General features: G+C 47.6%; 1 protein-coding gene across 1 annotated transcript in view; it reads left to right on the forward strand.

Moving 5' to 3' along the window:
• LOC131925133 (protein-cysteine N-palmitoyltransferase HHAT-like) overlaps nucleotides 1-13,300 on the forward strand; it is a 39,722-nt gene that overhangs the window by 17,013 nt on the left and 9,409 nt on the right. The window contains exon 2 of the mRNA XM_059280403.1: nucleotides 12,279-12,423. Coding sequence (XP_059136386.1) covers nucleotides 12,279-12,423 — 145 coding nt within the window. The remainder of the gene's footprint in view (nucleotides 1-12,278; nucleotides 12,424-13,300) is intronic.

The raw sequence follows: 13,300 nt of genomic DNA on the forward strand, positions 1-13,300 counted from the left end.
GCAGCACACACAGCTTGTCTTCTAGGCTCCAGCTGGCTCCACTCCACTCCCTGCTGCTCTTGGTGGTCATCCATGGTACTGGCATCTCCAAAATGCTGGGTCTTCTGCTGCAACTGGACTACACTTTCACCAATAGCTTCTCATAGGCTCTCTTCATGGTGTCAAGCCTCAACTTCTCTGCCTGACTCCTTCAGTCCTGGGCCTTCAACTGCCACTGAGGCTGCACCTTCACCAATAGCCTCTCTGGACCTCTTACATGCCAAGACTCAGCTGTTCTCCATGACCCCTTATGCCTTCAAAACCAGCACCACCTGGGTGTAGAAGTAACCAACTGTCTTATTAAATAAGAAACACAGAGCCAATACAGAGATAAAAGCCAAGAGGTTAGAGCAATAGCTAAGAGCTAAAAACCTTATCCTTCACTATCACGGTGGTCCTACCTCAGTTGGTTACTTCTACACCTGGGAGACTCTTATGCTACCAAGTTCAGTTGCCAATATGAGGTACAACCTTGATCACCTCTGAAATACAGCTTCTGTGTGCTGACTCTCAGGAAACACTTCCCAGAAGATTTCAACTCAATGATGTTGGTCTCAATCACCTCTAACTTCTCAGCTCCTGCTGACCAGCATCGAGTATCCCAACAAAGCAAAGGTTTTGCTTTTAGTAGTCCTGGTATCTTGTAATTCATAGCTGATTCTTCATCCTCAGCTAACCAGAATAACAGAATCTTACATCTAAATAGCAAATAACCCTGATAGAGTCTTTAAATTTCTCAGAAAATTCACAAGCCAGGCCTCTATCCTCTCCACTGCTCTCAACATTCTTGTCTCCAAGCTTCCACAGACCATCCCACTGAGCTCTCAACACTCAGTGGCTTTTCTAGACCAAAGTTCCAAAGTTCTTCCACAATCCTCCCAAAAATGCGGTCAGGTCTGTCACAACAATACCCCACTATGCTGGTACCAACTTGTCTTAGTCAGGGTTTCTATTGCTGCAACAAAACACCATGACCAAAAAGCAACTTGGGGAGGAAAGGGTTTATTTTACTTACACTTCCACAGCATCAAAAGCAGTGAAGGCAGGAACCTGGAGGCAGGAGCTGATGCAGAGGCCGTGGTGAGGTGCTGCTTACTGGCTTGCTCCCCATGGCTTGTTCAGCCTGCTTTCTTATAGAACCCAGGACTATTAGCCGAGGGATGACCCCACCCAAATTGGGCTGGGCCCTCTCCTATCAATCATTAATTAAGAAAATGCCTTGCAGCTGGATCTCGCAGAGGCGTTTTCTTAACTGAGGCTCCATCCTTTCAGATAACTCTAGTTTGTGTGTCAAGCTGACACAAGACTAGCCAGCACATCAGGAGTGTTTTTAAATCATCATTCTTATTTTTAATTTACTGCTACTTAATTTGTATTTTTTCAGGCAGTGTGTAGAAGGTTAGCTTCTGGTTTTAAGTTTATTTTTAAGTTTAATTTATCTATTTTATGTGTGTGGGCCTACATAGTTTTCTGTGAATCATATGTGTGCAGTGTGCAGATGTCCCCAGAAGCCAGATGAGAGTGTCAGATAACCTGGAACTGGAGTTACAGGTGGTTGCACGGAACCTGGGCCCTCCTCAAGAGCAGCAAGTGCTCTTAGCCACTGAGCCATCGCTCCAGCCCCTTATCTTTTTATGACTTGATATCAGGGTTCTGCTAATGTTATGAAATGGTTTTCCATTTTTAAAATAGTTTCTGTGAAATGAAAATCACCTTTCCCTGCACCATTGGCTTAAACTTGTGCATTGAGGCTTCCCATGTGTTCTTTGTTCCTACAGCTTCGGCCATTTCCAATCTTCCTTGGCGATGTTTCTTCAATGTTTCTAGCTTTTCTATTTGAAATTTCAGGTCATTTATTTTTCAAGATAATTACTGTTTTCATTGAGATTCCCAAACATATTGCTGTGAAGACAACAGAGGCTTTTAAGTTCCTTTCATAACTTCCTCTCATGTTTTTCCCTTGGTTTCATGATCATAATTACTGAAGCTTACCCATTTCATTATTACTGAGGTATAGACTTTGGGTTTGAATAGGACTTTAGATTTTGATGCAGAATTGGTTTTCTCATGTCTTGCTAACTGAACCTCGTCAGTGAGCATGACACTCATGACTATGTTGTAGAATGTAGCACAGGCTCAATGTGATCATGGATGTGCTTGAAAATTACATGTGTTCTCTTCTGCATATCTGTCTGATAGACAAGGCCTGTTAATTCTTTTCATTGTAATAAAAGTAATTGTACAGTATAACTTACCATTTTAATCACCATTAAGCATAAAATTCAGCAGTGTCAGGCTCATTTACGTTGCTGAACAACCATTACCTTAAGAATTTCCAGAGGTTTCCATCAGTGCACTCTGTTAGGCAGTCCCAGGTAGCCACTGTTCTGTGTCCTGTGTGACTTCGACTGTTCCATGTGTCTCATTCAACCAGAATCAGACAGTGTGTCTTCCACTTAGCTTACCGTCTCTAAGGTTTATCTGTGTAGCGTGTATCAGAATTTCTTTTTTAAAGCTGAGTAGTACTCCATTATATTTGTATGCTACATTTTATCTATTCACTAATCTAATGATAGGCATTTGAATGGTTTCTTTTTTCCCCTTTTAAAAGTCTTTGTGTGTGCACAAGTGTGTTCCAGTGTACGACATGTGTAATGCATGTGTGTGGGGTGGTGGGGGTGGTGTGTGTTTATGTTTGTGCAGGGCTGTGGGTGCATATATGCCATGCTGCATATGCATGATGACAGTATGGCCATCAGAATACAGCCTCAGGTGTTGTTCCTTTCTACCTTGCTTGAGACAGGGTTCTTGTTTGCCACCATGTTCAACAGGCTAGAGAGCCTGCGAGCTTTTGGGGCTTCTCCTGTCTCTGCCTCCCATCTTGTCATGGGGACACCGGGACCACAGGTGCATGTGGACAGTAGGACCACAGGTGCATGGGGACAGTAGGACCACAGGTGCATGGGGACACTGGGACCACAGGTGCATGGGGACACTAGGACCACAGGTGCATGTGGACACTAGGACCACAGGTGCATGTGGACACTAGGACCACAGGTGCATGGGGACACTAGGACCACAGGTGCATGTGGACAGTAGGACCACAGGTGCATGGGGACACTAGGACCACAGGTGCATGGGGACACGAGGACCACAGGTGCATGGAGACATCAGGACCACAGGTGCATGGGGACAGTAGGACCACAAGTGCATGGGGACACGGGGACCACAGGTGCATGGGGACACCGGGACCACAGGTGCATGGGGACATCAGGACCACAGGTGCATGGGGACACCGGGACCACAGGTGCATGGGGACACTGGGACCACAGGTGCATGGGGACACTGGGACCACAGGTGCATGGGGACACTGGGACCACAGGTGCATGGAGACACCAGGACCACAGGTGCATGGGGACACTGGGACCACAGGTGCATGGGGACACTGGGACCACAGGTGCATGGAGACACTGGGACCACAGGTGCATGGGGACACTAGGACCACAGGTCCTGGGGACAGTAGGACCACAGGTACATGGAGACATCAGGACCACAGGTGCATGGAGACACTGGGACCACAGGTGCATGGGGACACTGGGACCACAGGTGCATGGGGACACTGGGACCACAGGTGCATGGGGACACTGGGACCACAGGTGCATGGGGACACCAGGACCACAGGTGCATGGGGACAGTAGGACCACAGGTGCATGGGGACAGTAGGACCACAGGTGCATGGAGACACTGGGACCACAGGTCCTGGGGACCCAAATCCAGGTCCTTATGCTTGCACAGCGAGCATTTTACCACCGAGCCACCTCCTAGCCCCTTAATTTCCTTTAAGATTGTTCATAGTATATAAAAACAACCAATTTTTGGATATTAATTTTGTAATCCTAAATTTCACTGATGTTTTTCATTTCTTTAAACTATAGTCTCATGTTATGAACAGAGATCATTTTACTTCTTCCTTTCCAGATATAGTTATGAGGCCTATTAGTTAATTTATTCATTTTTTAAATAGACAAAATGAAAATTTTGTATATTTACTATGTAATTTACATTTCAGCTTCTGAAATGTGGTGGAATGGTTGAATTGGTTCATAGGAGCATAATCTTATAAAGTCATTTTCTTTAGTGAGAACACTCAAAAATCTGCTTTCTATATGGTTTTCAATAATGGCTCAATGATTAAGAGCACTGGTTGCTATTGCAGAGGACCCAGGTTCAGTTCCCAGCACCCACAAGACAGCTCACAACTGTCCATAACTCCAGTTCCAGGGGCTTCAATGGTCTTTTCTGGCCTCCATGAGCACCAGGCATGCACATGTACACATACATTCATACAGGCAAAACACTCATATACATAAATAAAATAAATAAATCTTTAAAAAAAGAAGAAGAGCCAGCCTGGTCTACAGAGCAAGATCCAGGACAGGCACCAAAACTACACAGTTTCGAAACCCTGTCTCGAAAAACCAAAAAAAACCAAAAAACAAAAACAAAAAACAAAACAAAAAACCCGAACAAAAACAAAAACAAAAAAGCCCCAGAAGAGTAAGAAGAATATGCATTATTAAATTCCCCATTGTGCTATAGAGTAGAGCTTCTGAATTCATTTTTGCTGTCTATCTGGAATCTCGTGTCCGAGGGAGGGCCCCACCCCAGGACCTGTTCATTTTTATTAAGATAGTCTGTGTTCCTTCATCTGTCACTTTCTAGGAAGATTTGCTGAGTCTCCAGGGTAACCAAGCCTCCTTTTAAGATTCCAGTGTGAGTATCAGCCATATATTTCTGCTTCCAGACTCAATGCTTGGTGACTTTCTTGGTTCGGAGCTGAAATGTCCCTAAAGGCTTGGTTCCCACTGCAGCAGAGTTCCTAGAGGTGTGGCTTCAGGATGTGACTGGAGCACAAAGGCTCCAACCTCATCCGCAGATTAACCCATCGATTTCAGTTCATAGTGCAGTAGGCTCTTAGGAGGTGACGGAAACAGGAGTGATGGAACTGTCCTTAGAGGTAGGACCTCCTGGGCGTCAGTTCTTGGGGAATCTCCTGGGGGCTGTGTCTTATCTCCTGCCTCACACCCCTCCCCGTGTTTCCTGGTCACCATAGATGAGCAGCCCACCCAGCCACGTGCTCTCACCACCATTCTGCTCTGCCTTGCGCTCGCCCAAAGCAATGGGTTAAACAATGAGTGAGTATAAACCGCACCTTGTTTGAAGTTGTTCATCTCAGGTACATTGTCACAGTGGGGGAGAACTGACCCACAGTGTGTATCTACCAACCCTGGTTAGAAAAACTTGTGTGGGATGCATCTGGTGAATAGACAGTTCTTGAAAATTTACTTTGAAGCTGACCCTAAAGAGAAAAAGATCTCAGGGGTTACAGCCTAGAGACGTGCATCCTGCCACCCAGGTGTAGAGTGCCAGGCAGCAGGAAGTCTTTGAGTTGGAGAACTGTGTGTGAAGGCCTGTGCTGACTGGTCAGTGTCTTAACTGGGCCCATGACTGGTTCACCACTCTTCTGCTTCACTGTGTGTAAGATCGAATAGTTCTCTCTACTCTGCAGGATGGGTCATTCCTCACACAAGCAGTCTTTGCATCACAAGCTGAAGTTATAGAGTGTAAAGGTGCGTGCTGTGTCCTGTCGGTGGGAGAACACACTGAAGACAGCTGTTTGATGCTGTCAGGATTATGTTCATCTGTGGTGGTATTGTGTTCCCCAAAATGTTGTGCACCCTAATAAACTTATCTGGGGTCAGAGACAGAACAGCCACAATATTAAACATGAGGATAGGCAGTGGTAGCACATGCCTTTAATCCTAGCATTCCAGAGGCAGAAATCCATGTGTTCAGGGATACAGCCAAGCATGGTGACTCACGTCTTTAATTCCAGGGAGTGATGGTAGAAGGCAGAAAGGTATATAAGGTGTGAGGACCAAAAACTAGAAGCATTTGGCCTGGTTAAGCATTCAGGCTTTTGAGCAGAAGTTCAGCTGAGACCCATTCTGAATGAGGACTCAGAGGCCTCCAGTTTGAGGAAACAAAACCAGCTGAGGATCCGGCGAGGTGAGGTAGCTGTGGCTTGTTCTCTCTGACCATCCAGCATTTCACCCCAATAACTGGCCCCGGGTTTGATTTTATTAGTAAGACTCTCTAAGATTCCTGCTACATTCATCAGACACAGCTGTGAACTGAGTGAGACGCCGGCTTGTTCGGGATGGACAGTTAAACAGTGGAGAGCCGGACCTGAGCAGCACCACTGCTCTTCTGAGCTAATGCTGCACTGAGACTTGAAGCAAGCCCAAGGATAACACAGGCTGCGTGCAGAGCAGCACTGCATGGGAAGTGTGTGTGTGGACGAACACTCTGTGTTGGGGACAGAAGCAGTGTTGAAGCTGCAGGTGTTTCTCTTCTGAGAGCGTGTTCAGATCTCAGCAGCCGACCAGGAAATGAAGCTGAGGGGAACAAGTTCTTTTAAATCTCAATTTAAAAACCTTAATTAGCATACAAAGTGTGACGAGGTACTTTTTGTTTTGTTTTGTTTTTTTGTTTTTCGAGACAGGGTTTCTCTGTGTAACTTTGTGCTTTTCCTGGAACTCACTGTGTAGCCCAGGCTGGCCTCAAACTCACGAAGATCTGCCTGCCTCTTGCCTCCCAGTGCTGGGATTAAAGGCGTGCGCCACACACACCTCCCAGCTGTGACTAGGTACTTTTTGAAGTTCAGTACATTTGAAAGATGGAGGCATTACGTTCTGAATATTTTCATCTATTCATTTGGCTTGGGCACAGGATGGGACAGAACATGAAGGACTCCTGCATGAGCTTAACTCGGCCTAGCCTGATTCTCAGGAGCCTGCATGAACAGAAGGAGGGGAGCAAAGGCTGGAACACAGACTTCTAATGCAAATTCAATAAAGTATTTTGAGATGGAGACAGGACCTTGGAATCTATTTTTCTTACCTTGAATGCTTCACCAGGCCGCTCTTCTTTGGTGGCTTCTTTGTGGCCCGTGGGTGCCCACCTGTCCCACTGATGTCCAGCATCACCTCCTCTATGCTGCTTCCACCCCCCTCTCACCCTGTAGTGAGCATTGTCATTAGAAAATGAAAATCTGTGATTTCATGGGGAACCGTGTCCAGCTGCTCAAGCCCACCAAGTTTCCATTTTTAGCTTTTCCCCTACTTAAAAATAAACAGCATCGGGTCACACTTGCCAAGCCTTTGTCGCAGTCTCCAGCAGCCGTTCCTCCGGCCATCTGCTCCCCCAGATGCTTAGCTGGCCCCCCTCCCACATCAGCTCCTCTGTGGACAGTCAAGGGGCCGAGCTCAGCGTCCTTCAGCTCTGCAACACCTCCTGCCCACACCCCACTTGTGTGCTCGGCCTCACTGGATCCCACATGCTGCAGCCTGAACCCCAGGCACCAGCTTGCTGGCCCAGACCATCTTAGTATTTCCAGGGACAGGATGTTGGCTGGAAAAGGCAGGGGGCGTTTCTATGGAGCCCTGAGTCAGCATCTCACAGCAGGAAGTGAAAACTAGTTTGACAGAAGTTGGTTGAATTCTGAGATTTACTTGGTTGCTACTCTCCTCACCTTGGAAGCAGGTGTGCTAGAGAAGCCTCAGTAGCTGCTGTTATGTGCCCACCTTCATCAATCCCTTTGGTCTGAAACAGTGTTCTCGGATGACTGAGCAAAGGCCTACCCCAGGCCTGAGCTTCCTGGTGTTCTGAGACACTTGTGTAATGAAGGCAAGTCCTGTACCTTCACTGAACGGGGAGGGTGGGTTATACTGACATGAAAACAAACTGCAGTAGTCTGCTTCTCTGCCGTGTCTAAGGTACCTGCATGAGACACAGCAGTTCTTGCTAACTTGCTCTATCTCCCTTCCGTTCCACACTCTGAACTTCAGAGGTGTGTGCTGAGGAGGCTAGGATCCATAGCTGTTGGATCTGCTCACTGACTCTCAGGGTTGGTGGAGTAGTTGTTTAGAGAACCTGACAACTTTCCAAACATGTCCTGGGGACAGCACCACTCCCAGATACTTGCTTCCAGCATATTGGAATGCCATAGCCCTTTCTGTCATCTGGGGATTGGCCACAACCACACCAGAACTCTTTTTGCCCTGATAAATTTATGTTAATGACATTCAAATTCTGTTTGTCAGTCATACTGTTATTATCTGATCAAGTTGGAGACTGGACTCTCATTGTCATAATTTATGTCTCCTTGTATGTTGACATTCCCCTGTCTCATTTATCCTCTGTATGAGTTCTCTTCTTCAGGCTGTTTTTAAGCATATGAGATAGGAGGGTGGGTCACTGAGCTGAGGACATGACTCTATTTACATCAGATAGCTTGCATCCTAGATACAAGATACCACAGGAGTGGGATAGAGTGTCAGAAAGTACGAAGGAAATGGGTTTAAATAAGGACTTAGAACATTCCACTTATTGATACAGCTATCTGGACCAAGGGAATATACTCTGTTTTTCCTCTTGGGACATCTAAGAACAGTCTTAATTAAAACAAAACAAAACAAAACTTATAAACCAGTGACTGAGACCCAGGTTCCAGCATAGAAAGACCCCTAACGTCAACTTCCACCTCTATCCATGGACAATAACCCTCATTATCTGCACTTTTGATTCCATAGTTTGAGTTACTTGCATCAACTGTGGTCTGAAAGTACTACATGGAAAATTCTAGGACATAAAAAAAACCCACACATATAAGTTTAGATTGTTCAAAGCTCCAAGTAGCCTGGAGAACATTTGATCCTGAGCCTACTTCTGTCTCCACTGCGCTGTGACCCTTCTCTCTTTCCAGTGTGTCCATGCTGTATGAACTATCCACCCTCTTGTGACTCTGTACCCCTCTTGGTTATCAGGCTGATTGCTAGGCATTTGTGTTCAAGTAGCCCTTGTGTCATAGGCAGGGACAACATCTTTGTGTTCACATAGTCCTCGGGGGCGAGCCAGGCCTGACTCTTCACCCTCCCTCATAGGGACGCTCAGCTCACTGTAGTCTGGCTTTCCTGTTCAGGGTAACAGCACCTCAGCCGGCTGAGCAACGCTCGGAAGCTTAACCAGTCAACATCTCTCTGTTGATTTTTTTTAAATGAATTTAGTCACTTCTCATAAAAGAAGATCCCCCTTAGCTTCACTGGCTCTTACACTGATAAAGGAGAAGGAGGAAGGGGTCTTTCAACTCCCTCCTAGGTGTCAGGTTCAGGGTGGAGGGCAGGATGACTGGCTTGGCTCCCTGGATCCTGGGAAGTCAAATTTGTCACTGTGGCCTCTGTACTTGCAGGGAGTTATTTGGACACATCCACACCAATCCAGACAGCTCATGCTTTCTTGATTCATTATTCAGAGTTCTTCATCCTCATCTCCTCGCCAGCCACCTCCCTAGCTGTTGCCAGCTGAGTCAGTTCTGCTCCTAGAACATCTTCTTCTGCTTTAAGATGCAGAAACCACAGTGGACAGGCATTCTCGGAAGTGAGCAGCTGGGTGATGAGCGCTCCCTTCTCCAGGTCCTTTCCCCCCTTGCCTGACAACACCCCTGCTCCTGCTCATGGCCTCTGGGGGCAGTGAGAGTGACTAGGTGTCACTGTGTCTGGGACCTCTGGGCTGGAGAGCTTTCTAGGCCACATCCAGACACTGTTTCCCAAGTGGCTTATTCATGCAAAGCCCACACTGGTGTAAGGTGGCCATAAAACCCTCTGTAAAGTAGTGTAGGAAGAGAGAATGGGGTTGAAGGGTCCAGGAATATAAAAATATAAAGTTATAAACTTAAGGAATGGAAACTGACAGCCATCAGCATGGCTAGCAAAACAAGGATCAACCTTTAACTGGGCCCCTCCGTGTTTTGTGATGGGCAGCTCTGTCAACAACCCAAACGTTAGTTTTCCTTTACTAAAGATTGCCCTCTGCAGCCCTGGGCTTAGCTATTCTTCCATAACCCCCTACCACTCACTACGGAAACCAAAGTTAACTTTTAATGAGTTCTCTGTGACAACCTGCCTTGCATTGTTTCGTATTCCCCCCACTATGGGAGCCCAGCTGTGTCAGGGGAAGTTGCAGGTTTGGACGAACATCAATTAACTGAGTCAAGAAGGGCTGCAGGGATATAAAAATATTGTTTAGCTGAAACCCCCTAAAACCTTGTTAATGGAAAACTGTAAAAACCTAAAACAATTTGTCTCTAAACGTTTAACTTCAAAACTGTAAAAATTCCTTTGTCTATGTCTCATGCTTACCCATTACTTTAAAAAGAAGCTGTAGCCCCCCTCCAGCTGCCACAGCCTCAGAATTCCAACATTGGCTGTGGTCTCAGCTAGCTGATAAGCTTTTGTGCCCTGCGGTGTTTATTTTATTTAATTTTTTAATATTTTAATTTTTCTGGAATAAAGTTTGCTTCTGGTTTAATAGACTTTGGCGGTCTGTCCCCCATTCTTGCGAGACAGTGTCAGGGAGACACCCCTCTGCAGTGAGATGTGCGCTTCTGGAATAACCCTGAGCTTGCAGTAGAGAGAAGGACCAGACTGGGGCTTGATTTCTCTAGATTGAGGGGACCCTGAGGAAATTCACCTTCCAGGCTTGTCTCTGCCTGTGTGACTCACACAGGCTGCGGCCATGGAGCCCTTGAAATCACAGCACAGCTGAAGCTGATGGCCTCGGAGATCTGTAGGTTTTCAGAGAGCTGTTAGATCTACTGGCCGTCCATTGCCTCTCCTTGATTCCGTGAAAGTGTTTGTCAGACACCCCGGGCTGTGTGTAGCTGCTGTGGTACTGCCCCTGGTTCTACACTGAACTCACAGATGTGTTTATGGGGCTCTCACACCTCCCGTCATGGTTGGGTGGCCTTTGGGAGGGCCAAGCACAATGTAAGGGATGAGGTACAAAGAGGAACTACCAGAGAGGCATGAAACCAGGACCCAGGAGGGATAATAGAACAGCTGTGCTCACTGGAAGGGTCCTTCTATCCACCATCCTCCAGGAACTGTGGTCAGCGCCTTCTCAGCTGCTGCTGTGTGCTGTTGAGAAACTACAGAAGTTCCTTGCTGTGGTGACAAAATGCCTGAGACAGGCGACTTGGAGAAGGAAGGGCTTGTTTCAGGCGTACGGTTTGAGGATGCTGTGCATCAAGCCGTAAAAGTCACCGTGGCAGGAACGTGAGGCAGCCGGTCACACTGCATTCACAGCCAGGAAGCAGAGGGGAATGAATGCCTGCCTGCCGGGGCTCAGCTCACTCTCTCTTACACAGTCTAGGGCTCGTGTTTATGGTTCTTCTTACTCAGTTGACCCAGTCTAGAAACTTCTTCACAGACCTTCCAGAGGTTTGTTTCTGTGGTGATTTTAAAGTCCATCGAGTTGAGGCTCACAGTGTGTCTCCCATGCACCCACAGTGTTACTCCTCATATCAAATCAGGTTTCAGGGGAGCTGGCTGATGTCCTAGGGTCCAGTCCACCAATCTAGGAGGTCACCGTGATCTTGACCTCTGGTCACTTTGGTCTTGGCATGGAGTTATAGTGTGGGGAATGATTTAAAGTGATTTTTATCTATGGATTTACAGGCAGAAAACACACAACCATGTCTCACCTGGTGGGTAAGAGGGCTGCTACAGCCTAATCAGCTTTAGAACTTAAGTTGCCAAGGCCAGAGGGAGGCCGGGTGTGGAAGAAGTAACATTGCTGGAATGTTTTCAGTTCTTAGGGTAGAATGGCTATGTCGTAGGCCAGAGGTTCTGAGAACTCTCCACACGGGCATGGCTCCACGTTCAGGAGGAAGAGTCTGGCCCTGGCAACAGAGGATATAGTGCTAGTTTTATACCAACAGAAGAGGGAGACACAACTGAGAAAATGCCCCCACAAGGTTGGCCCGTGGGGCATTTTCTCAATTGGTGGTTGATGTGAGAAGGCCTAGCTCACTGTGGGTGATGCCACCCCTAGGCTGGTGGTCCTGGGTGCTGTATCAAAACACCCTGGTGAGCAAGCCATGAGGAGCAAGCCAGTCAGTAGCGCTCCTCCTTGGCCTCTGCATCAGGCTGCTGCCTTAGTCCTGCCCTGACGTCCCTGGAGGATGGACATGTGACTTGTAAGGTGACACAGACCCTTTCTCCCCCAGGTTGTTGTCAGTCATGGTGTTTTATGACAGCAGTAGAAATACCAAGGCAGAAGTAAACCTTAGCTTAGTTCTCTTGACCTCTCAGTGAAACGCGTCTGCATTCCCCTCACAGACCCGGTACCTCTCCCCGCAAGCTCGCCGTCGGCTGCACGCTCTGCTGGCCTCCTGCTCCACCTCTATGCTGATCCTGTTCAACCTGGTGTTTCTCGGGGGGATTCACGTTGGACAAATCTACTGGTACAGGATCTTCCTGCAAGGTGAGTGCGGCTCTGCTGCTGCCAGTTGCCTCCTTTGTAGTGAGGTGCTGTGGTTGACTCGGGAGTCTTGGGAGAACCGTGCACGTGACATGTGACCCGCCAGGTGTCAGCTGGGAACAGCTTCTGCTCCACGTGTTACCTGTTCTCAGGCACCTCATATCTGCTGCCCATGATGCTTGACATCCAAATGTGGGACCCCCAGCTCTCCTGCACCCTCCATGCCCTTCCGCATTAAGTCTAGCCTTATTCCACTCATGCTCTGAGTTTCTGCCAGCAACGCTCCTGGACATCCCCTTGTGCTGTCCTGGAGCTGTGAGCCTGGGTCTGGTGTCCAGCTCTGGACCTGGACATCTGTCTCTGAACCTCGTCACCCAATTGTTCTGAAAAGGAACAATATACATGTTGGCTTATGTGTGTGTAGGCACATGTGTGCCATAGTGCACAAGAAGTCAGAGGACAACTTTGTGGAGTTGTTTCTCTCCTTCTACCTTTTCATGGCCCAAGGATCAAACTCAGGTCTCCAGGCTTGCCCCGCAAGCACCTTCACCCACTGAGCCACCTCGTTGGCCCCAGTGCTGAGGTAATCTTTTGTTTCATGAACACTGAGTGGGTTACCTCAGCACCCAAGCAAAGCCACATCTGCAGCAGGTGGAATGCTAGTGTGGGGCAGTTGTGAAAACTTTACAGTAACGGCAGGCCATCGTTCTCTCTGGTCACCACTGGGACTTCTGAAAGGTGAGAATAGAATAGCTCTGAGTGTAGCACCGTAGCCAGCTTACTGTGCTTCCAAAGAAAGGATCCACTGTATCGACTGTTCTACTTCCCCCCACCTGTGCTTGGGTTTGGGGAGTCCTGGCCGAGCAGTGGTGGTGGGACT

The sequence above is a fragment of the Peromyscus eremicus genome, chromosome 15, assembly GCF_949786415.1.
Source record: "Peromyscus eremicus chromosome 15, PerEre_H2_v1, whole genome shotgun sequence".
Taxonomy (NCBI): domain Eukaryota; kingdom Metazoa; phylum Chordata; class Mammalia; order Rodentia; family Cricetidae; genus Peromyscus; species Peromyscus eremicus.